We start from the raw sequence: 27,263 nt of genomic DNA on the forward strand, positions 1-27,263 counted from the left end.
ATCACATTAAATCACATTAATATGTATAATTCATATATATATTAATAAAAATAAAATATTAAAAATAAAAAATAATTTAGTTATTGATTTGATGTTTTTCTTCTTTTTAAAATGGGCATTTATACTTATACATTTTCTCCTGAACCATACTGTATTTCATCCTGCAATTTGTGCTGTGATATTATTTCCATTTTTATTCATGTTAAATATTTTCTAATGTTCCTTGCAACTTCTTTGCTGACCCATTCATTCTTTAGAAATGTGTAGTTTAATTTCCACAGAAATTTTCCAAATTTCTGGCTGTTATTGATTTCTACTTTAATTCTAAATTGTGGTTGGAGAACTTATTTTTGGTGACTTCAATTCTTTTAAATTTACTGAGGCTCATTTTATGGGCTAATTTATGATCTATCCTGTGGAATTTCCATGTGTATTTGAGAAGAATGAATAGTCTGCTGTTGCTGGGTTTGGTGAGGTATTCTGTTCATGTCTCTAGGTGGAGTTGGTTTATAGTGCTGTTTCAGTCTTCTGTATGCTGTTGATAATTTACCTAGTTTTTCTATCCTTTATTCAAAGTGGGGTATTTAAATGTCTAAGTATTATTATTGTTGAATTATTTGTTTCCCTTCAATTTCATTAGTTTTTGTTTCATGTGTTTATTTTGGATATGTTTTAATTATATGTTTTTATTTGTTATGTCTTCATAATAGTTTGATCTTTTTGTTACTATGTTTTTTAATCCAGTAAGTTGTTTTGTTATACATTTTTTCTGATAATTGTATAGCCACTTTATCTTGCTTTTGGTTGCTGTTTATATGATATATTTTTCTCATATTTTTACTTTGAACCCATTTATGTCTTTGAATATAAAGTTTATCTTTTGTACAAATATAATTATATATATTGTTTTATGCAATTACTTTTTAAATTAGAGACAAAAGAAGAAGAAAGGTCTAATTATGCTGTCATTTAAATCACCTTCATAATTAACTTTTTTACCTCCCCCTTCCTCTTTTTCCTTTTTGTTGGTACTGGGAATTGAACCCAGGTACACTGTATCACTGAGCAATATCCCCAGCCCTTTTAAATTTTATTTTGAGACAGAGTCTTTTGCTGGGTTGCTGAGGCTAGCCTAGAACTTGTGATCCTTCTGACTCAGTCTTCCAAGTTGTGGGGATAAAGGGCTGCACCCTTGTACCCAGTGGCCTGCTTTATTTTTGTATGTGGAATTGTCTGGAGTTGCTTGCATTAGTCTGAAGAGGATTCATTAGTATTTATTATATGTTGTTTCTGCTAACAGTGACTATATATCTGGAACTATTTTTTCATTTTCATTCTTTAAAGATAATTTTGTTGGATATAAGCTTCTTTGAGTATTAGATATGGAAAATGACTACCCCCCAAAATAGTGAGAAGTAGAAAAAGGGAATGAAAAAGAAAGTCATACATTGATAGCAGTGTTCCTTTCCCAATGACTAAACAAACCCTGGGGAGAAAGTGTCCATCAATCCTAGAAAGGCAGTCTCTGGGAAGAGGCCAAAACATTGATCCCTTCCTAAACAAAACTTTTCCAGATATAAGCCACTGACCCCAGGCCCTCCATTGGACCCAGTAATATAAATCCTAGAGACTGATTGCTGACCCCAGACTCCCTCCCATTTCACCCAGTAAAACAGACCCCAAATTCCTGAGTGCCCAAACTGACACACTCATAAGTCACCTCTCAGTATAACCTACATAAGTCCAGTCCTCTCCTTTGTTCAGTGGCTCATTTTCCATCAGGAAAGTGGGTCTACTGGTGTCACCCTGTTCCTGCATAAAACTTCGTTCTTGAATAAACAGCTGAGATGACCCGTGAGATATGTGTCCGACCGGGTCTTTTTGTGCTAACATTGAGGACATTTAATTTTAGAGTTTTTTGTTTGTTTAAATTTTAGCACTTTGAATATCATTTCATTGTTTCTGTCCTCTATTATTTCTGATGAAAAGTAAACTGTTAGTCTTTTTGAGGTTCTCCTGTATGCAGTGAGTCATTTTCCCACTGCTTTCAAATTGTCTGTTTTTGCTTTTAAAATTTTGAGTAGGATGTTTCTTGTCATGTACCTCTTTTTGTGTAATTCTGTTTAAAATTCATGGGACTTCTTATATGTGCACATTATTTTTCATCAATGTTGACATTTTCAGCTATTTTTTCATAATTTTTCTTTTAGTTTTCCTTTCTTCTCTCATTGTATTTCTTCTGTTATGTACATTTTGGTTTACTTAGTAGGATCTCACATTCTGCTGAGGCTCCATTCATTTTTCGTCATGTATCCTCCCTCTGTTCTTCACATTGCACGATCATCAGTATTTCTTCAAGTCTACCAATTCTTTCTTCTTACAACTCAAAGCTACTATTCAGGACCTCTGTTGAATTTTTGTGTTATTTTATTTTTGTTCCAAAATTTCTCTCTGGTTCCTTTGAATAATTATTTTCTTTATCAGTATTGTGTATTTTATGAGAAATTATCACCATAGTTTCTTTAAATTCTTTAAGCTTGGTTTTCTTCATTTCTTTGAGTGTTTTTTTAAAATCAGTGCTTTGAGCCCTTTGTCAAGTCTGATATCTAGATTGTGTCACAGACAAGTTACCATTGCTTCTTATTTTCCCTGTGTGAGATACTCTTTCCTATTATTTTTACCTCTTTTTTTTTTTGTGTTTGTGTGTGTGGTAAACTTGTCAATCTATATAATGTATTGTAGTAGTGTGTATTTATTCCTACCCTTCAGAGAGCTTATTGTCTTATTATTTTGATGTTTGATTGCATGATTATTTAGTATCTTGGTTGGATCAGTTTACTTGATTTCACATTGTACAGTCTCTGCTTTTGCTCTTCCGCAGGCTTAGTTTTGGGAATGTGTGTGGTGTTTATGATCATCATCAAAGACTCTCCTAAACCCATTTTTTCTCTTTCCCTAATTTCCCTGCTTAGCTTCTAACTTGGTGAGGTTTTTTTGTTTTTGTATTTTTTTACACCTTGCTATTTGCTCCTGTTCATTTCTAAACTGATTGAGCATATTGAGTATGATTTGATCATACCCTGGAGCATCCATTGCTCCACATTCTGATCCAATTGCAGTCATCCCCCTTGGCAAGGGCAGTTTATATGCCAGTATTTGAGGCTTCCTGTAAGTCTTCCTTGTTAGAGAACTGCTATACTGTGTGTAGGTGCCAGAAGACTAGTATGGTTAATTTGCTCATTTTTGGTTTCCTCACCCTTATCTACCTTTTAGAACTGTGTCTATAATTAGGGGGAAAGAGGACAAGTACTGCATTTGCCACGTGGCTGCTGTTGCCATTCCAGAAGTCATACCTTTCTCTTCTGTCTTTTAATTCAAATTAAACTAGTACTCTATTACATATATTCTTCATTTAAAAATGACTATACTGGGGATAATGAAAACCTGGAGTTAGGATATTATTTGTACTTTTACTGTATCCATGTTTAGTTAAAGATTTGTGTACAGCCCTTTCTATATAAGAGATTCTCAAACATTGGATTTTTTTTTTTTTTTTTTTTTAGTACCAGGGATTGAACCTCAGGGTCTCTTGACCACTAAGCCACATCCCCAGTACTGTTTTTATATTTTATTTATATACAGGGTCTCATTGAGTTGCTTCCACCTTGCTTTTGCTAAGACTGGTTTTGAATTCACAATCTTACTGTCTCAGCCCCCCCACCCGCACCCCCAGCTGCTGCTGGGGTTACAGGCATGAGCCACCTCATCTGGCTAACCATGGGATCTTTACTAATGACTTTTTCTAACTTTTGAAAAAATATGTGAACTTTTTGAATGAGTAGTTTCTGCGATTATAAATTTTATGACATTTTGTGATTTTGTCTCAGCAAATTTCTACAGCTTCCAAATATTAATTAAAACCTTAATAATCGAAGTGCTATTCTTATGTTATACATTTAATCAGATACATACAGAAAAACCCTAAAGTTCCAGTTCATTTTTGTTAGCATATCATGTGTACCTAACACCATTCACATGAAACACCAGTTTTTAAGCTTCCAAATGAGGTGATCATCTGTTTCTGACTTAAAAGTAGAAGTAAGCCATGTAATGACTTAAACTTTTCATGAGGAATTGAAAATTCTAGTTCACTTTGTATTAGCCTTGTATTTAAGAGCTTAACTGACCTCATCAAATTGGAATTTATTTCTTTTGAGTAATAACTTTGTGTTCACACACTTTAAATCATCTACTCAGGAACTGCCTAAAGACAATATGCAATCCATTGCCATGTTTAAACAACTATAGGATTTATAGTTATTTTCTATTATTAGGCTTAATATTCTTATGCTATCTTTAGTGAGGCTGTGTAATTATTTATGTACTTTTGTGCTATGATTACCTGATAGGAGTGTTACATGTCTGTTAATTTCTACTTTGAATCTACTCATATTAGTAGAGATTACTGATTAAGAGCTTAGATTTTTGAAGCCAGAGCTAGGTCAGAGCCCTACCTCTGCTGTTTGCTAATAGTAAGGCATTGGGCAGCCTTTAAAAATACATCTTTTAGTTTTTTAATCAGTAAGTAAGGGAATAAAGCATGGAAGCTTCACAGAAGTGTTGTGGGCATGTAATGAAAAAATAAACACTGCATAGCTAGTAATTAAGTCAGCCCTTAATAAATATTATCTATTATTATTAATTATATTTACCACATTTATTATCTAGCATAGCAATTGAAATGCCTTTTCATTATTTTATGGCTGGTTACCAGTAAGTTTACTTCTCAAAACTATAGTATAGATTCTTGTAATATTTTTAGAAATATCCACTTAAGAGAAATAGATGGTAGCCTAGCCTGTCATAAGACTGGACTCCTTGTTGAGAAGCCAGCCTTCTTTTGTTCATTTAGAAAATGAACAGCTCACTGTAGAAAGATGAAAAGGACATATGAAATTCTATTTAAGTATAGAAGAAAACAAATCTAAAACTAACCTCATGTGCTGAATATGCCAACTTTTACCATGTTTACTTCATTTCTATTTCTTTTATGTCAAGATTTTTAAAATCTTTTAGCCTGATAATTAGCAACAGTAAAGTAAATGTAGATCTTGGAAGGCTTTCCATAAAGCATGCCACATCTAAGATTGTTTACCACAGGCACCATAAGAATTTTCCTTTACTTGTTTAATCAAGCTTTTGTCCTGAAATTGTCATTCTCTAATATCTGCACTGGTTCAGACTTCACAAGTTATTAATGTCTGCACATTTCTCTATTGAAGATTACTATACATGTTGTATAGTATCTTTTTAAGAAAAATAAGTAATTATATTAGTGTGTTGCTTTTTTGTTTTAAGGTACATTCAACAGTTGTCATTGACCAGATTGCCTAAACCCTTTGGTTCTCAACTTTTGCAGCACATCATAAATTACTTGTTGTTTTTTAAGAAATGTATATACCAAGGCGGTTTTCTTCCTTAGAAATTCTAACTTTGAGGTGTAGATAGAATCTGGGTATCTGTGTTGCTTTAAAGTTCTATAAGTCATCCTGCCACTCCAAATGAATCGTTAACCATCGTTTTATTCCTTTGTACTTATTCCTTTGTACTTATAAAGCAGAGTAGCACCATTCTATTCTGATTTAGCTTGCTGTTGTCATTTTCCCCATTCTTGGTATATATTATTGACTTTGTCAACATGTGTGGGAGTGTGTGTGCTTACATGTGTGTGTGTGTGTATTTGTGTATGTTATATTCTATTAAAATTATTGGAAAAATTTTCCATATTGCAAAGATGAAAGAAAGAAAGAAAGTTTTAACAGAACCTAAATGAACATAGGATAGGATGCTATTTCTGGAAGTTAAACTGTAACTAAGAAACAAGGATTTGATGTCATCAGTGTTTTTTTTAAACTTATGCCCTGTTTTTCTGGAGGTAGGTAAGTGATCATTGTAAGGGAAAAAAAGTTCTTTATGGTGGAGGATTGGTGCAGTAGCACAGAAGGGACTACCAAAGAAAGTCCTACATGAAAAAAAGGCAAGTATATTTGCTAAAGCAGATGTGGTTGTGTAACTTAAGGAATAAAAGGCCTTGCCTTTTTAAAGAGAAAATATCCTCTTGCACAGATATGCTTCTTGTTTTTCTTTTCAGACGTATCTGTGTGTACATATATTCATTAATACTGGGTATATAAATACTTGAGGTAAAGTCATTTTAAATAGTCACCCACTCAATGATTTTTCTTTTTGCCCTAAATAACTTTGGGGAAGAATTTTCCAAGGGAAATACTTAGTTCACTCAGTGTGTTAAAATTCAAAGTCAAAACTTCTGCTAACATTCTATAATAGTGAGTGGAAAGCACTCAAGAAATTAAACCCAACATGTTGTTTTTATTTTATCTCACTTTGAGCTCAGTTCATTAAAAATTCCAACTTGGCACAAATAAAACATGAACATATTTTTAGTTAAAATTTTTGTTTTGCTACTGTATACAGAATTTTCTTTTTTAAGGCAACAAGAGTAATCTCCTCCCCCCCCACTTAATAAATGTGATATTTACTTGAATACAGATCAGTTACATAAAGGCTCTCCCCTTTAAAACTCTTACATACAGTTCTTAAAGATTTCATCCTGTAGTGGCATTTATGTTATTATTTTTTATTCTCACTTGTATAATTTTTGCAATTAAGTTATACTCTGTTCTTGTTTAAACTTAAAGGGTTTCGGCATTTTGCAGATAACACAGGAGAAGTATTGAAGCATTGTTGAATTTTGACATAGTTGACAAATTCATCAAAATGCTGATTAGAATATAGCCTTAAAAAGGCAAAAAAGCAAAATGCAGTTTGTTTTAATGTTTCTATGCCAGCACCTAATAAATTATAACTGAAATGATTTAAAGGCATATTATATGTTTCTTGGCCCTTTTGTAGATGGCTAAACTAAACCTTTGCTATGCCATTTTTTTTGGTGATGTGAGAATTGGTTACTGCTCATCACGTTAATTTGCAAACTAGGTGAGTTTTTTATACTCCCTCCTCTAACTCTGGGGCATTCTTTTCTTTTGTTTGTACAGTTGGTCAAGCAGAATATATTTTAAAAACTCATCCATATAGATATCTAAACATTTTAAGATCTTTTCACCAGAGCTAGATGTACAGATGTACAGGCTCTTTTCCCTTTGTGGTCTTTGTTTCTTAAACTCAGCTACATCTATTATTTTTAATTCATGTATTGTAATCCAAATGCCAAAAACCATTCAGTGCTGGGCACATGAATAGTTATTATAAATACTTGACAGTTTTAATGAGAAGGCAAGGAATGGACAGATTCTTTTCTAAAGTCTTAGATTTTTTTTTTTTTTTTTTTTTTTTTTTTTGCGGTACTGGGGTTTGAACCCAGGGCCTTGTGCTTGAGAGGCAAGCACTCAACCAACTGAGCTATATCCCCAGCCCATTAGAATATTTTTTGAAAAGGGTTTTCTGATACTTTTTTTTTCATCTCCAATATTAAGAGTATTGAATCAGATACACTGAAGGTTTGGCTTGTTAGGTACAGGAAATTTCTGCTACTGATAGTGAAAAATGATGCAAAATTGCTATATAAAGTTGCTCTGAAATCTTGACTACAATGCTTGATTAATTTCTCATGTTAACACAATTTTTTTATTGAGCATTTCGGTCTGCTGTGCATTCTCTGAAAAGGTTAAATATGCCTTAAATTCCTTTTGGTAAGGATTGCTTTGAATTTTAGCAACGCATTGTGTGATACATGCCAGCTTAGAGTATCACATGACTGCTGTATTCCATTTTTCAAAAGCATCCACTTGCTAGTGTTTTATTTGAACTCTTGAATTGTTTGTACTGTTTTATAAGGGAGAACATATTACATTTAGGAAATCAGTTTTTCCCAGGGTGTAGAATTACTTGTATTATATAAAGTCCTTTTCCAAGGAGGGAGAAACAACTTTGTTTTCTATTCTTTGGATATTTTCCCTTGATTGGATATTGGTAAGTCTTCCTTCAAAGACAGGAAAAGTAAAACTTAAGTTTTGTGAGCTCTGACTATATCTTTATTTGAATTCCACCATTTTGTTAACCCAAAGGTATGAAATAAATTTATAGTTTCAGTTATTTGATTGAACAAGGATTCTCATAAATTCCAACTTTTATCATATGATCAGATTTTTCCTGGACAACTAAAGATTTTTGTTGTGGCCAATAAACTTTGGCCTAACAGCATACTAGAGATACTAGTGATTGGTTTGGAACTAATGACTTGGATCGTCCTTTCTTATCCCTCCTACCAAACTTAACCTCAGTAGAGGATTGAGAAAGGTTTGGTAGTTGAGAATAGTTCTTGTGTGCCTCTGAGTTTCCTGGGCAAAGCCAGAATTTTGCATGCAAGGCTATTCTTGTGGTTTTCTTAGTTAGGCCAAAACCAGAAGGGATTGGAAACACTGCAAGAAAACTTGTTCTATTATAGATTTAAGACTTGCCTTTATATTGTTACCGAATAATCAGCCTGTTAGAGTAATGAAGGGGTAAGACTGCATTCTGTATGGAAGATACAAATTTCAATGTATTTTGCAGAGCAATCTTTTGAAAAGAACTCCAGGGATAAGAAATTTCAAAGTGAATGAAGTATTAGTTGTTTTATAAGACATGCCTTTTCCCCCTTAATAATTTTTCAAATTATAAAATGTACTTTAAATGTTATGGGTTTCTTTTTAGATTAATATTTATGATAAATGTTGGTAAGAATTGAGCAATTTGTCAATATCAGTTTTATTCTACCCAGATATTGTTGATTAATTACAGATTTCTGCTTGTTATCACAAAATTTACACTACCCTATTATTAGTGTCTTCTGAGTCTATAAATCTATAAATCATATTATCTTTCTATATTCACCTAATAGAAGTTTGATATATTCCAATGGAATTGAAAGTTTGACTTTTTCCATTATCTAAGTTGACTTAGCAGATTTTCTATGGCTGGATTAGTGGTCATATATTAGTATCTGTAAAGAATCCATTTCTAGGGCTGGGCGTGTGGCTCAATGGTAGAGTGCTTACCTTGCATGTGTGGGATGCTGGGTTCAATCCTCAGCATCATGTAAATAAATAAAATAAAGGTATTGTGTCCATCTAAAACTAAAAATTAAAAAAAGAATATACTTCTATAATTTCCTGTGAATATAGTGGATCATTTATGCAGTCCTTAAACTTTCACTATTCTGATAAACTGAATCATCAGCAAGGCTTGTGTAGATTCAGGCATTTTCAGTTTTAGAATCTGGAAAGCATTACGTAGTTAGAATTTAGAGGAAAAAATGATCTTTTTTTGTTAATAGATTTATTTATTCATTGGCCACTAATATTCCAGGTAGTGAAAGGCCATATATCAAGGCTAGTGCCCACAGAGAAAATACACTGATACTTTACACCTATATTTACTCATTAAATTTTCTAAGCCCAAATGAGGATATTACAAAAAAAAAAAAAAAACTATTTGTAAAGATGATGGGAAGAGTATACTTTTGCTGGACACAGTGGCCCACACATGGAGTCTCACCTACACAGGAGGCTGAGGCAGGAGGATCACAAGTTCAAGGCTACTTTGGGTGACTTAGCAGAACGCTATTTCAAAATAAAAATGTTTTAAAAAATGACTGGTGGTGTAACTTAGTGGTAGAGCACTCCTGGGTTCAATCCCCAGTACCACTAATCAATAAATATATACATAAATGAGTATATTTTAAGTTTTTAAATTTCTTGTTTGATGGAAAAGATATGGAAAAGAATGACTCAGTTTATTCTTTACTTTGAACTATAAAACACAATCTGAAAAAGGAAAGCAGAAGTGTAATAACTAATACCATATAGGAGAATAGCATTTTAACATGTTTGTTTTATTTCTAATTAGAGTGTAACACAATGTCAAAATGAAGGGCTGGTTTTTATTTTAATCCTTACCTTCTAGGTAATTAGCTTTCTATATAGTCTCAAAAAAAGGAGAACATTGATTTTATACTAAAGAGCATTTGTTAGGATATACAATTTGCCTTTTAAAATATCTTGTTTTTAATATAGCAGTATATGGACATGATACAAAATTCCAAAGATATTAAAGTATGCGCAGTAAAAAATAAATTTTCCTCTTATCACTGTCTTGTCCTCAATCTCCTTTTCTCCCTAGCCTTTATTTTAGTAGAGGTCAAATAATCTGATTAAAATTGCCACATTTCTCATTAATAGTGTATTGTCAAATAGCTTTATTGCAAGAAAAAAGGGATTTCCATTTAAGGAATGATGCATGTGTGTTTGATTCATTCCATTTTAGCTGGAGCTTGAAGTTGTAAGATTACCTTACTGTTTTATCAGGATACGTGTAGTCAGTTTTTGGTAATTATTCCATTATAAACTCAACCTAGTCTAATATTAAATGAGCAAATCTACTTTGTGCCATCATATAAGTGAAGTATTTCCATACTCATTAGTATTACTCTTTCTGAGCTATTTTGATGACTTTTTTTTTCCCTTCTCCTGGGACTTTTCCTTACCATTTAGCTAGGCCTTAACATCATGGAGGACCTTTGCATGTCCTTCAGATTTGGGGGTGGTATTTTTTGAGATTTTTGCACCCACGCTAGTGGTTTTTAAGTACTTTAGGTATCACTTTTAATGTAATAAATTCTATAATATACTATTGTCAACTGTTAACTAGAAAAGAACCTAGTTAGAAGTATCTTAAAATTGTCATCTAAATTCACAAACTTCTTGTTTATGAATAATGAAATGATGAAGGCAAATTTGGTCTTTGTCAGTTTTTCCACTGATGAGTTTTACTTGAATCAAACCTCTTATTTCTTTTTCAATATTGATGAATTTTCAATGTGAGGGAAACTTATTTTCTATTATTTGATGAATGGATCTCAATTAATTTGAAGGAAAATTCTATTTTAATGGTCTTAAACCTAGTCACTAAGAAAAGTATTGTTGAGTCCAACTTTAATCCATAGAGCATGAATATGTCTTAAAAATCAACAATTTTAGAACAATTATTAGAATCAAATTATTAGAACAGTCCTAGGTATATCATCATCATTAATGCAAAGGATGGAGTAAACTGTCATAATTTGACAGAATTTCTTTCACTGGCAGAGAAGAAATTCTGAAAATCTTCACATTTATTAGATGGGAAATCTGAGACATAGACAGACATAGTGTCGTGATCATATGTGTGTAAACAAACAAAGGAGGAGTTTTAAATAAAAGCCAGCTCACTCTAGACTCAGTTCCAAGCTCTGTTTAACAAAGTATACTGCCTCCTTGAATAGTTCATACATGTGTGTTTAAGCCAAATATTTCTGACATCTATATGAGTGTCTGTCTTCCCATGGCCTCTGATTTCTTATTTTAGGAATTGAGGCTCATCGATTAATAACCAGGTGCTTTATTTAATCCCATGAAGATTATAAAGAGGTTGTTCCAGTCAGAATTCTTTTTTCCTTTCCTCTCTTTTTAAACTGAAACTGTAGCTCTGATTCAAGTCACAAGGAGCAATATTGTGGCATCTGAGGGAGAGGCCTATCCATGTGGCAGCTTTTCAGAAGGTTAAAGTATCTGGAAGGCAGACATGCAGAGTCTCTGTGCTGTACTTAATTTTAGAAACTTCTTAATTTTAATGTGTTGTCCATGGCACAAAAGAAATTTTCACTGGGAGACTTTTGTGGTGTTTGAGGTAACAACTCTTATGTTACTAGAATCCCTTAACAACAAGGCCAACAGGAATGATTCCTTCTGTCCTGAAGATTTTCTTTGGCTTTCACAGCCTGCAGAGCACTTTATAGCATGGCTAGACTATATTGAATTTCCATGTTTAGATCTACACCCATAATTTAACATTTTTCTTTTTGAATTGTATAGTAACAGTGCACTTACACTTCAAATACATAGAAAAACCTGAGAATCACTGCAATTCAATTGTAATTCCAATTGCTTGAGATGTGAAACAGGATCAATTTTCAGTAGCCTCAACATGACCTTGCAAGTTCTCTTCCTTTTTTAAATTAAGGAAAAAGGGATAAATCTTTTGTTTCTTAATCCATTTTTCCCCAAAATGTTAGGTAATAGTTTCTATTCTGCTTTCTAAAAAGAAATAGGGTCAAATCTATTCTCATCACTTCTCAGACCTCTGGCATTTACTCTTGTACCTATGTTCTCCCCAGGGGTTGATCTCATAGGGTTTGAATGTTGCCTAATCTCTGTCAGCTGGGTAGCAAGCATGAACTTGGACTTGAATCCAGAGCCAGACTAGAGCAAATGAAAGGTTTAAATTCAGACTAAATCCTAGTCCGAGAAAATTTTACTCCCTTTGGTCTTTTCACATTGTACTTTTAAATCATCTCTCCATGTGAGGTTTTAAATCACATTATTTCTGTTTGTATTTCAACAAAATTTTTAAAAATATCCACTGTTTTCTAAGATGCCTGATGTTTCTCCTCTTACACAACCAACAACCTCTGTACCTGAGTCTGACTACTAGCTCACCAATATGAGACTGTTTTAAAATATGTGTATATAAATGACTGAGATCAAGTGTTCGCTTTCATCTTTGAAAGAACAAGCCAGTGAAGCTATAGAGTTAAGTTTTAGATTCTTAAAATTGGCATACAGTATTTTTGATTAGCCAAGAGTTAACCAGTAGGACAAATTGTTAATTAAGAGTGACATTCAAAACCAGATCTATCCAGCTGCCATTATATGGACACTATTTCTTCATTTTTATAGTCATTGTTACCACTCTACTGATGATAAAGTGAAAAATGTAAGTACTGTAGAAGAACTGCATGTTAATAGACAAAGGATTCAGATGAAGTTCTAGTAAGTATTACTTGATAGGTTTATGTTTATCTATAGGGTTTTTCTTGTGAAGACATACAAAAAGAAAAGAATTCTGCTAGTTCTTATTAGGATTAATTTTCATTATCAGGGAGGATTTTTGCATTAATTACTTAACCCTATAGTATTAAAAAATTATCCATGCATGGTGTGTTAATTTTGTTTCTAATTTATATAATGTTGTCCACAAAAGTAAATACTACATTTTTCACTAACTGTGCATCAATGGAAAAAATTTTGATAGGATTTGAGTGACTTTTATACTTCGCAACTTGTTTGAAGGTTTTTAAAAATATATCAGATTATAGAAATTTCCTTGTTTAAAGACTTGTAGTAGTTTATCATGGCAGTTATAGTAGAATTAAGGTGCATTCTCATGCCCCACCCGATCCTGGCTCTCTATTTTTCTGATGCTTGAATCACTTTTCTGATATAGAGCCCAGCAAAACCATAGGCTCTTTGGCCAGGAGTTTGGCCTATTTATTAAAGAATAAAAGGAGGACCAGTGTGGCTACAACTATTGAAATTCCCTGTTCTTGAACTCAGTTTTATTTCTATTCTAGGACTTGGTGCTCTGACCTTTGATGGTATTATGGTTTGCATATGACGTATCCCCCAAAAGCTCATGTCAGACAGTACAGGAATGTTCTGAGGTAAAATGAGTAGATTATGAGAACTGTAACCTAATCTGTGGATTATCAATTTGATGGATTGATAATGTGAAAGGACTATTGTACTAGGTGGAAACTGTAGGCAGGTGGGGCATGACTGCAGGAAACAGGTCACTCTGAGAATGCCTTTAGGAATTATATTTTGTCCCTGGCTTCCTGTGTTCTCTCTGCTTCCTGACTGCCTCAAACTGAGTAGCATTCCTCTGCCATGACCTTCCTCTGTGCTATTCTGCTTCACCTCAGACCCAGAGCAATGGAGTCAGCCATTGCTGACTTCATTGGCTGAACCTCTGAATGGTGAGTGCAAAGTAAACTTTTCCTTCTCCAAGTTGTTCTTGTCAGGCATTTTGGTCAGGGTGGTGAAAAGCCAATTAACACAGATATGAGTGTACTCCTAGGCCTATGTATGGCTGAGTTTTTCCTCACTTGTGACACCTCAAATTCTATTTATCCATCTTCAGAGAGCCTTTCTTGACTGTTCTCTCTGAAAACTTTATCCTCCGCTCTTCTTTAACTTCCACCTTCTTTTTTATTTTCTTCATAGCAGGTAGCACCATCTGTAATGATTTTCGTGTTGTTGGCCTTCAGTTGTCCTCATTCTTGCCATTTCAATCCAGTTGCCATCAATATAAGCTGAGGAGAGTAAGGTCCTTGTCTTTTTGATTCACTTTGTACATTCAGTACCTAGAACAGTATCTGGAAGAAAGTATTCATTCACTCAGTGAATATTTGTTGAATAAATAATTAAATGAATGACAAAAATGAGAGTAAGTGCTTTGTTCAGGAAGAGAGGTCTGCTTTAGCTGGGTTAGAGTAGCTAAGACAAACAGAAGCAAATGGATGGAGCGAAATTCAGTTCTTTGTTACACTGTCTTTTCTGTGATTTTGGGCACATTTCTTAACCATAGTGTTTGTTTCTTAATCTGTAAAGCAGGTATTTAAAAACCTTTCTAATGGAGAAAGACAGATGAATAATTCAGTAAGAGATTATTGTTTACAAAAGTGTTTAGTCAAGTTTTTTTTTTTAAACGAAGGCCTTTTAGTAGAGGAGGCTCTCCTTTTAAATAACAAACTTGCTTATAACCCAAGTATTATGTGTTATTTTAATATGCCAGTAAAAGAAAAAAATAATTTTAAAAATTTGCTTATGTTTGAAATTTTGAGGGAATATTACAGAACATGCTAACAACTTAATGACTTTGTAAAACCTGAAGTACTCTTTATCTCAAAAAGAAGATGTGCACCATAAAAAACATTAAAGTATTCTTTCACAGTCTTCACTTACCTATTTTGCAGATACCTTTCAGTTTTGCTCCTTTTATTTGCAGCTATAATGAGAAAAGAAGTTTTTTTTTGTTTTTTTTTTTTTTTAAATGCCTTCAAGAGACTCATCTCATAGAAAAGATATCCACAGACTAAAGGCAAAAGGATGGGGGGAAAACATACCATGCACATGGACCCAGTAAAAAAGCAGGGGTCTCCATCCTCATATCAGATAAAGTGGACTTCAAACCTAAGTTAGTCAAAAGGGATAAAGAAGGACATTTCATACTGCTTAAGGGAAGCATAAAACAGCAAGATATAACAATTTTAAATATTTATGCCCCAAACAATGGAACATCTACCTATATCAAACAAACCCTTCTCAATTTTAAGAATCAAGTAGACCAAAACACATTAATAGTCAGGGACTTTAACACACCACTCTCACCACTGGATAGATCCTCCAAACAAAGACTGAACAAAGAAACTATAGAACTAAATAATACAATCAATGATGTAGACTTAATGGATTTTTACAGAGTATTTCATCCATCATCGAGCAAATATACTTTCTTCTCAGCAGCTCATGCATCCATCCTTCTCCAAAATAGACCATATGCTATGCCACAAGAAAGCCATTAGTAAATACAATAGAGATCCTACCCTGTATCCTATCAGACCATAATGGAATACAATTAGAAATGAACGATAAAATAACAAGCAAAAACTACTCATACACCTGGAGACTAAATAATATGCTACTGAATGATGCAATGATAACAGAAGACATCAGGGAAGAAATTTAAAAATTCATAGAAGTAAATGAGAACAATGACACAACATATCAAAATCTCTGGGACACTATGAAAGCAGTACTAAGAGGAGAGTTCATTGCCTTGAGCTCATACATTAAAAAAATAAAAAGTCAACAACTAAATGACCTAACATTACACCTCAAAGCCCTAGAAAAAGAAAAACAGATCAACACCAAAAATAGTAGAAGATAGGAAATAATTAAAATCAGAGCTGAAATCAATGAAATTGAAACAAAAGAAACAATTCAAAAAATTGAAAAAAAAAAAGTTGGTTCTTTGAAAAAGTAAACAAAATTGATAAACCCCTAGCCACATTAACGAAGAGAAGGTGAGAAAAAACTCAAATTACTAGAATTTGTGATGAAAATGGAAAGATCACGACAGACACCATTGAAATACATAACATAATTAGAAGCTACTTTGAAAATCTATACTCCAACAAAATAGAAAATATTGAAGACATCGACAAATTTTTAGAGACATATGATTCTCCCAAACTGAATCAGGAAGACGTACACAATCTAAACAGATCAATTTCAAGCACCAAAATAGAAGAAACCACCAAAAGCCTACCAACCAAGAAAAGCCCAGGACCAGGTGGATTCTCAGCCGAATTCTACAAGACCTGTAAAGAAGTACTGATATCAATACTCCTCAAAGTATTTCAGGAAATAGAAAAGGAGGGAACCCTTCCAAATTCATTCTATGAGGCTAGTATCACTCTGATACCAAAACCAGACAAAGACACATCAAAGAAAGAAAACTTTAGACCAATATCCCTGATAAACATAGATGCAAAAATCCTTAACAAAATACTGGCAAATCGCATACAAAAATATATTAAAAAGATAGTGCACCATGATCAAGTGGGGTTTATCCCAGGATGCAAGGTTGGTTCAACATCTGGAAATCAATTAATGTATTCACCACATCAATAGACTTAAAGTTAAGAATCACATGATTATTTCAATTGATGCTGAGAAAGCATTTGATAAAATACAGCACCCCTTCATGCTTAAAACACTAGAAAAAATAGGAATAGTAGGAACACACCTCAACATTGTAAAGGCTATCTATGCTAAGCCCACGGCCAGCATCATTCTTAATGGAGAAAAACTGAAAGCATTTCCTCTAAAAACTGGAACAAGACAGGAATGCCCTCTTTCACCACTTCTATTCAACATCGTCCTTGAAACACTTGCCAAAGCAATTAGACCAAAGAAATTAAAGGGATACAAATAGGGAAAGAAGAACTAAAGCTGTCATTATTTGCTGATGACATGATCCTATATTTAGAAGATCCAAAAAACTCCACTAGAAAACTTCTAGAACTAATAAATGAATTCAGCAAAGTAACAGGATATAAAATCAATATGCGTAGGTCTAATGCATTTCTATTCATAAGTGATGAATCCTCAGAAAGAGAAATTAGGAAAACCACTCCATTCACAGTAGCCTCAAAAAAATAAATAAATAAATAAAATACTTGGGATTTAATCTAACAAAAGAGGTGTTAAAGACCTCTACAATGAAAACTACAGGACATTAATGAAAGAAATGGAAGAAAACCTTCAAAGATGGAAAGATCTCCCATGTTCTTGGATAGGCAGAATTAACATTGTCAAAATGGCCATTCTGCCAAAGGCACTATACAAATTCAATGCAATTCTAATTAAAATCCCAATGACATTCCTCACAGAAATAGAGAAAGCAATCATGAACTTCATCTGGAAGAACAAGAGACCTCAAATAGCCAAAACAATCCTGATTAGAACAGAATCCTGAATCCTGCCACTCTGGAAAGCAGTATGGAGAATCCTCAGAAAACTTGGAATGGACCCACCTTTTGACCCAGTTATCCCACTCCTCGGTTTATACCCAAAGGACCTAAAATCAGCAAAGTACAGTAACACAGCCACATCAATGTTTATAGCAGCTCAGTTCACAATAGCTAGATTGTGGAACCAACCTAGATGCCCTTCAACAGATGAATTGATAAAGAAACTGTGGTATATATACACAATGGAATACTATTCAGCCATAAAGAAGAGTAATATTATGGCATTTGCAAATAAATGGATGGAATTGGAGAATATCATGCTAAGTGAAATAAGCCAATCCCCAAAATCAAAGGCTGAATGTTTTCCCTGATAAGTGGAGGAGGATATATAATGGGGTTGGGGGTGGGGAATGAGAGAATAATGAGAGAACTTTAGAATATGTAGAAGAAAAGGAGAGGGAGGGGGTATGAAAAATGGTGGAATGAGACAGACATCATTACCCTATGTACATATATGATTACACGAATGGTATGAATCTACATTGTGTACAACTGTAGAAATGAAATGATGTACCCCATTTGTATACAATGAATCAAAATGCAGTCTGTAAAAAATTAAAAGCTAAATAAAAATAATAATATAAATACATAAAAAAAAGAGACTGAAATATTTTAAAAAGAGAAAAAAATTGATGCTTGAAAGGCAAATAGACTTCGACATGCCAAAATCTGGATTGATTTTTCAGTCGATTCAACACATTTGTTGAATGGTTTTTATGTGCTAGGCACTATTGTAGGTACTTTGTGTGTGTCTGTGAGTTAAGCTAAGATTCCTGTTTTCTACAACTTAAACTCTAGTTGGGGTATTATATTTGTTATAAATTTTGCCTCTAGATTGCTCTGTAGCTTTGTACTTTTCTCCATTTGTGTAATATAAATGTAACTTAAAGGGTGGACAGATAACATTCTTGTGACTTTCAAAATAGTACTAATTACTGTTGCCACAGTTAACTAAGTGTTCTTTTAGGGTCATCATAACTATACCCACATCATATTAATGTTTCAGAGACCATCTGGTTCTGAAAGACACATTTGCTCTGAAAATCTGGATAAGTAATTTAATTTCATGAGGATGGAATCTGATCTGTAACAGTTGGGCTATTTCAAGGAAGAAAAAAAACCTGGTAGATTTGTTGAAACAATGAATTGTAGTCTGATGGCAATAGTCCACTTTGGATGTACTTCTCTTTTGTCTTTTAAATTCCAGCATATATCCAATTCATTCAAGAAATATACATCAATTGTTTATATTACTTGAGAAATGTGATTTTTGACTTAATACTTTTGTTTTCTATAAGTTTAGTAATTAGAACTTTTAACATACTTTTCTTCCAGGGCCTTATAATTCTTCACACTTTTAATTTATTCACAATTAGGTCTGTGGAGTTAAAAAAATGAATACTTTTTGTATAAAATAACTTAAATAACTGGAATCTCTGGTAGGAATTAAATGTACTTAGTAATAGTTTTGGTAACTAAGTTGGTAGTTATCATTTGAAGCTTAGTGAAATTTCTGATAAATATTGGCATTGTTTTTACTATGTTTTTTAAATTTGTTCTTTTTAGACATGCATTGCAGTAGAGTGTATTTTGACATATTACACATACATGAAATATAGCTTATTCTAATTAGGATCCCATTCTTGTGATTGTAGATGATGTGTAATTTCACTGGCCATGTATTCATGTATGAACATAGGAACGTTATATCCTATTCATTCTGTCTTTTCTATTCACATTCCCCCTCTCTTCCCTTCATTCCCCTTTGTCTAATTCAGTGAACTTCTATTCCCCCACTCCATTGTGTGTTAGCATCCACATATCAGAGAGAACATTCAGGTTTTTTTTTTTTTTTCTTTTTTTTTCTTTGTGAGGGACTGGCTTATTTCACTTAGCATGATATTCTCCATTTCTATCCTTTTACTGGCAAATGCCAAAGTTTCATTCTTCTTTATGGCTGATTGATATTTCATTTTGTATACATACCACAACTTCTTTATAAATTTATCTGTTGAAGAGTACCCAGTTGATTCCATAGCTTTGTTATTGTGAATTGAGCTGCTATACTATAAACATTGATGTGGCTGCGTCATTGTAGTATGCTGATTTTACGTCCTTTGGGTATAAACTGATGAGTGGGATTACCTGAGTCAAATGGTGGTTCCATTCCAAGTTTTCTGAGGAATCTCCATACTGCTTTCCAGAGTGGTTGCACCAATTTGCAACTCCACCAGCAATGTATACCCTTTCTCCCACATCCTCACCAACCCTTATTGTTGCTTGTATTCTTGATAATTACCATTCTGAATTATGAATTCAGAATCACCATTCTGACTGGAATGAGATGGAATCTCAGTATAGTTTTGATTTGCATTTCTCTAAGTGCTAGTGATGTTTAACATTTTTCCATATATTTTTTGACCATTTGTATTTCTTCTTCTGTGAAATGCCTGTTCAGTTCCTTTGCCCATTTATTGTTGGATTGTTTTTTTCTTGTTAAGTTTTTTGAGTTCTTTGTATATCCTGGAGATTAATGTATTTTGTTGTTGTGGGTTTTTTGTTTGTTTTTTGTTTTTTGTTTTTGTTTTTGCACTGCTGGGGATTGAACCCAGGGTCTTGTGCTTGTGAGGCAAGCACTCTGCCAAGTGAGCTATCTCCCCAGCCCTTAATGCTCTCTTTGAGGTGCATGTGGTAAAGATTTTCTCCTATTCTATAGTCTCTCTCTTCACGTTCTTCATTGTTTTGTTTGCTATGAAGAAGCTTTTTAGTTTGAAACCATCACATTTATTGATTCTTGATTTTACTTCTGTGCTTTTAGGAGTCTTTTTAAGGAAGTCAGTTCCTAAGCCAACAAGATTGAGAGTTGGGCCATCATTTTCTTCTAGTAGGAGTACTTTTTTTTGGGTGGGGTGAGGGGAAGATTGAATTCAGGGGCACTTGACCACTGAGCCCACATCCCCAGCCCTATTTTGTATCTTATTTAGTGACAGGGTCTCACTGAGTTGCTTGGTGCCTTGTTTTTGCTGAAGCTGGCTTTGAACTTGTGATTCTCCTGCCTCAGCCTCCTGGGCAGCTGTGATTACAGGCGAGCAACACAGCACCCGGCAGTTTTTTATTTTATTTTTATTTTTTTTAAATTCATCTGTCACATTGAGGACCACCATTCAGGGACTAGCATTACACATGCTATGTGCAGGGTGCTCTGTGATGAGTGTGCATGATGTATAGAGATAAGTACGACTGAGTTCTTGTACTAAAGGAAATTGTAATCTTGACAATTGTAGAAGAAAACAATGAATTGGAAAGTTAAGATTCATGTTCATTTTTGTACTTAAAATATATGGGAAATTTAAAGGCGGTTATTGTGATTATATTACATTGGATGGTAAATATTCCATTATACAATAACAGATCTAACCATAAAAGCAGTTGGCTAGTACCAATATATAATCATAAGTATGTCCATAATGGTTAATAATTCTAGGAGTAAGGAGAGTTTTTGGAAATTACCTCATTTGCTTGGACTGTGGCACTAATAATCCCTCTGTTGAGTACTGTGGATCAAAATTTTAAACTCCTTGTTGTGTTGTGCAAGGTCTTTTAATATCTGGCACTTGCCTCTTTTTCCTTCTTCCTGCATCACCATTTCCTTCTCTAGCTCTTGTGCTGTAGCTATTCTTAATCTATTTTATATTCTTGTGTATAGTACTGAGTCTTACAGTTGGGCTTGAGTATCTTTTCTTTCTCTGATATACACCCTGCATATAACTATGGTCTATGAGGATCAAGAGAATATTGTCTTCAATGTTAGACCAAATTCATTGAGTAAAGATTTTTTTTAAAAAAATCTGTATGTATCTCTGTTTTAGTCAGCTTTTTCGCTGCTGTGACTGAATGATCTGACCAGCACAATGTAAAGGAGGAAAGGTTTATTTGAGGGCTCACACTTTCAGAGGTCTAATCCAGAGAAGGCTGGCTCCATTCCTTGGTGGAAGAGCATGGCAGAGGGAAGCAGCTTGCATTAACAGGAAGCAGAGAGAGACTCCACTCTCCAGATACAAAATATATACCCCATAGCCATGCCCCAATTCCCACCTCCTCCAGCCACACCCTACCACTTCAATTAATCCCATCAAGGGATCAATTCACTGATTGGGTTAAGAGTCTTACAACCCAATCATTTCTCCTCTGAACCTTCCTACATTGTCTCACATATGAACTTTTGGGGGACACCTCACATCCAAACCATAACAACCTCCCTTTGTATCTTGTTTGTAGATAATGTACATATAAATGACTGAGTGAGGCCAAAGCGACATGTTTGAACTATGTAAGAAGCTAGTTACTTTTGCATAGTTCTTTATGATGCACAACCTTAGTTTTGGCTTTGACTTAACTCATGATTCTCCTTGATGGCTGGAAAAAAATGATTTAGGAAAAACTACTAAATTGTTTCCTAGTTATGTAAAAAGAATGTTATTTTATTTTATTAATTTGCCTGACCCCCAAGAAGTCTAGTTGACTCAAAATTATGATTATTTAAATTAGGAATAATTTGGAACTATGTAAACAGTTCTGTCCTATCCTAAATCCCCCCAAAGAATGGAATTTCCTACTTACAAAAGACACTGTCATTATTCCAAGGGAATTGTCTTTCTCACTCTCTAATTAAAATGTCTAAATTCACCAAATATTATAGTTTGTCAAAAGTAAATTAAAGATTTGCAGTATCTATACACAGTGTAAAGAGGATTAACTTTTGAGGCCTTTTATAAATCAATCATTATGGAATCCAGAAGATACATCTTATATAAATTGAGGGCTAACACATCTCTGTTAAGCAGTTCCTTATATTATTTTCCTTTACTAATTTACTAGTAACTCTGCAGTTTCCAGTGGTAACTACTGAAATGTAGGAGTAGTAGTGTCATCAGATAGTCTCGAATGAAAAAAAATTATCTGAACATTTGAAACAGCCATTGCTTTAAAAATACCTTTGTCTATTTTTGAAAATACATGCCTATTTATTTACTATTTTAATGCATGTTGTTTCCAACTGAATAAATCTATTTTCAAAACAGAGATTAAGAGATTTGACTGACTTTTCTTCTCAGTGAATGTGCCAATGGTCTGTTTTCTATAAGACTTGTCTGTTTCAACTTACTCTTCTGATTATGAGTAGTTTATTATCCAGATAGACCTTTAAAAATAGAATATTTATTAAAAGAGTTCTATGTATATCGTTGTACTTATTTTAGGATGGTTTAGAATTTATAAATAATATGTAAGATATTATTACAAACACGTTACTATAACATAAATAAAGCTTAAAAAAGGAAAAGAAAAGAGATTATAACATTGTAAACATCTCCAATAAGGAAGTGAGTGGGTGGAACATCTTCAAATAATGATTTGGCTTTCCTTAGAACAGTGGTAATATCTTTATATTTTACATAGGTTCTTGCATTTACATTCTCCAATTGTCCAGCCTCACATTTTATTACTTTTCATGAAAAGTGCCTTGAGATTCTGACTTACACACATTAACTTATACCTTTTCACATTTAGGGACACTTCCTGGGGGGCAGTTATTTTATGTTTGAAGTTGCTCAGAGTTTCCATCTGCTTTTACTTAACTTGTGGTCTTGAAGATCATGCTTGGCCCATGGGATCTTACAGTGTGCCGAGAGGATGTGGAGTTTTGTCAGCCAGTGAAATATGTCTGGCTTTTTTTTTTTTTCCTTGTTTCTTTCTTTCTTTTTCTTTATTTCTTTCTTTCCTTTTTTTTTTTTTTTTCAGCAGCTTTCATATGCTCCTCATCCTGTGTGGTCTTCACTGAACTGAATTTATATTTAACAGAACTACTCACTCTCTTTATCATTTTCTATGACTTGAACTTTCTTAAGGAGAAGGTGTGTGGAATGAATATCTGAGCCAAAAAACTATAATATTAGCCATACGAAAACCTAAAGCTGAAAACTTTAAGTAATATATATAAATGAATTTCTCTCTTCACAAATATGTATTTTGTAATGCAAAAGGGTGTTATATTTCAGATATGTCCAACTGTCAAAAAATTCTCATGCCTCCAGTAGACTCCCAAGTTGTCTATGATCAAAATGATTTTTTTTTTTTTGCTTGTTTTTAGGCACTACTGCAGTCTTCAGTTAAGCAACAAGTAGAAGCTATTGAAAAACAGTACATCTGTGCAATTGAGAAACAAGCCCACAAGTGTGAGGAGTTGCTAAATGCTCAGGTAATGAAAGTGCACATGTAGTGTATATTTTTTTTTCTTTTCTTTTTTTTTTTTTTTTTTTTCCTGGTGCTGGGGATTGAACCCAGTTCCTTGTGCTTGCAAGGCAGGTACTCTACCAGCTGAGCCATATCCCCAGCCCATGCAGTGTATATTTATGCTTTTATTTTGACGCCCCTCTCCCGAGAGCTCTAGAGCTGTTTATACATTTTCATGCCATTTACTTTCCTTGGTGTATTTTGGAGAAAAAGTATGCTTATATAAACTCAAACTCTGAGACTTTCATGATGGATTTAAAATAGTACGTGGGCTTGCTCCCCAATTAATGATTATTATGTTAATTTCTGGGTTGTAATAATATTCAACAAATAGCAGAAGCAAAGGGATAACTACAAATGCATCATAGCACTGGAATAACTTTTAGTGACCAGAAGCTAATAATATGTGAATTTTAAAAATTCAGGCAGGGTGTAGTGGTGCATGCCTATAATCCCAGTGACTTGGGATGCTGAGGCAGGAGGATCACAACTTTGAGGTCAACCTTAGCAACTTAGTGGGATTCTGTCTCAAAAATAAAATAAAAAGGGCTGGGAATGTAGCTTAGAGGAGAAGCCTTCTGGTCAATCCCAGTACCAAAATAAATAAGTAAGTAAATAACATACATAATGTATTTTTAATTGATACATAAAAACTTAAAAATTATGCATATTAGTGGAGTAACAAAACATTTATTTATGCTTGAATTGCTTTTTGTCACATAGGCACTGGTTTCTCTTTGAACTTTTCTATTGAGTTTTTCCCCTTTCTAAGTTTATTGTCTTTGGAGATTTAAATGATTAGCTGCCAAATTGATTAAGCAATCAATTGAGGAGAATTTGTGGCTGTATCCTAGTACAAATAATATATGCAAGAAGTTCTTTATACAACTTTTCAATAATACAAAACAAAGTAGTTGAAAATTAAATCATCTTTATTTAAATATACTGTTTATAGGATGGGAAGAAAATTAGCTATAAAATGGGTTTATAAATGTGCCACCTCATACTCAAGATTGGGATTAGTTTCATTAAATACTTTTCAGTGTTCTTTTAATAAATGTCTTGAAAAAGGAACACACAGGAAATTTTATAAATTGAATGTAACAGTCTTGGTACTTTAGGTGGTGAAATACCATGCCATCAGTGGTATAAAGTATAATGACTTCATGAATACACAGAAATATCACAGAGGAAAATTCAGGTAATAGAACTTTGAAGCAGCATAAAACATGTTTTCAAGATATATCCTAGACCCTCTGGTTCCAGACAACAAAAATTTATATTTTACTCATACTGCATTTATGTTGAAGGTTTTCTTGGGTTTCTGTCTCATGTTGCCATCATGGCAACTATACTGAGTGTATTTCCTGTGTGGAACATTGCTTTTTATCATCACAGAGTGAGAAAGCCCTGTTAAATTTTGTATCAATACTTAAATAATTAAATACTCTGACCTAGAGTTGACATTTCCAATTCCAACTTATGTCCACATATCCCTCATCGCCAATCATAATGAAGCCAGCTAATGAAAAACAGAGAGCAAGAGATATTTGATAAACTGCATGAATATACCACCTTGTGCCCTTTTGTTCACCATATATTTGAAGTCTCCCATCTCATAGGCAAATTTACATATCTTGTCACCATAGGAAATAATCTGAAAGTTCCATCCTACTGAGACCTTGAACTGAAAAGTCCAGGATCTCTAGGTGATGGAGGAAGGATTAGGTTTGCTGCAGTATCTAGTCTCAGTTCAGATATGGTTCCTTTTGACTTGAAGAACTGAAACTAAAATATTATTTGTCTCCCTGAAGCATGTCTGGTATAAAAGGTAGTTTATTTACTATAACTACTCCCAACAGGAAAGTTAAAGAATTAAAGACACATTGCTATTTTTAGTATGTATCAATTGTAAAATCTCACTGACAGATTAAACAGAAGCATGTGGTCTAGGTATAGGGATTGCTAATTGATTGATCATGATTCTCTTCTCAGGGTTTTTTGAATAAAGTTCCTAGTGCATTGTTCCTTGTTATGTTACAGGTTTTCCAAGTTTTTTTAATTTTAATTTTTAAAATTTGCAAGTTTCCAGATTTCTGAACTTTTCCTGTGATTCGATGCTTGTGAATTGACTTTTTTCCTATAAATTTGTTGCTGAGTTGGTCTTTTTTTTTTTATAATACCTCATCAAAAACATGCAACAGTAGAGCTATTATAAGGATTCAACCAAGTTTCAGGTTAAATGAATAACATATGAAAATCAGTTGTTTCTACATACCGGGTAGAATTGAAAAGGAAGTGAAGAGAGCATCATTTCCATTTATAATAGTATCCAAATTAAGAAAATACCTAGGTATAAACTTAACCAAGGTGCAGAAAACCATTTACACTGAAAACTATAAAACATTGCTAAAATAAATTTAAAATTACCTAAATGGAAAAATGTCCCCTATTTATTAATTGGAAATATTTGGCCAAGAGTACTCAAGGTTAGAACATTTAAAGAATCCTTATGATTCTTTATGAATCCTTATGATAAAGAATCCTTATGAACTTCTTATAAGTTCAGTGTGATGGTTAGTTTGTAAAACCATGTGAGTGCTAGAAATGGTGATTCAACATTTGCTTTTTAAATTTTAGCTCTTGAGATGTCATTTCAACTGGAAGTAAGTAAATTTTATTTAACAACAAAAAAAATTTTTTTGAGTAAAAATATAGCATCAGGATTGTTCCTTAGGAATCATTTGGTTTCTCTCTCCCTTCCTCTCTCTCTGTCTCTGTCTCTCCCTCCCTCTCGATCTCTCCCTCTCTCTCCCCCTACACACACACACACACACACACACACACACACACACACACACATACTTCATTTAAATATATATATTTAAATGAAGAATTTAAGGGGAAAACTGGATTTAACCCTGGCTTGTCACTTGATTCTGTTAATTGAGGCAAGTGACTTAACCTTTCTATATACCTAATTCTGCTGTATTCCCAAAGCCTATCAACTTTTTAAGGTATGTTCTAAATAAAATTAATTATACCTTTATTAAAGAATGTATATACCTATACACCATCTTAATCAATATATAGAACATTTCTATCAATTCAAGAAATTTTTCTCATTATCTTCTACAGTCATCCTCCTCAAATGAACTCTGGTCCCAAGCAACCACTAATCTACATTCTCCTGTTTATTTGCTTCACCTTTTCTTTCTTTTTCTTTTTCGTCTTTTTTTTTTTTTCCCAGTTTTGGGGTTTGAACCCAGGGCCTCCTGCATGCTAGGCAAATGTTCTACTACTGAACTCAGTCCTGTTTCATCTTTTTTATAATTTCATATAAAATATATTTTAGATTCTTTTGTGTCTGGATACCTTGGTTCAGCAAAGCATGTTTTAAGATTCTCTGTGTGTATGTGTATACTATACCTTTTAGTTATTGACAAATATTCTTTTATACAGGCATATAGCATCTTTT

The 27,263-nt window shown here is 33.5% G+C and overlaps 1 protein-coding gene and 1 non-coding gene across 2 annotated transcripts in view; one reads left to right on the forward strand and one right to left on the reverse strand.

Moving 5' to 3' along the window:
- Ccdc91 (coiled-coil domain containing 91) overlaps positions 1 to 27,263 on the forward strand; it is a 363,605-nt gene that overhangs the window by 191,598 nt on the left and 144,744 nt on the right. Inside the window, 1 exon segment of the mRNA XM_047550439.1 lies at positions 23,643 to 23,750. Within this exon segment, the coding sequence (XP_047406395.1) occupies positions 23,643 to 23,750 (108 nt within the window).
- On the reverse strand, positions 7,378 to 7,451 carry Trnae-cuc (transfer RNA glutamic acid (anticodon CUC)). The gene has a single exon. It is a non-coding gene; the product is annotated as a tRNA-Glu (tRNA).

Source organism: Sciurus carolinensis, chromosome 4, assembly GCF_902686445.1.
Source record: "Sciurus carolinensis chromosome 4, mSciCar1.2, whole genome shotgun sequence".
Classification (NCBI taxonomy): domain Eukaryota; kingdom Metazoa; phylum Chordata; class Mammalia; order Rodentia; family Sciuridae; genus Sciurus; species Sciurus carolinensis.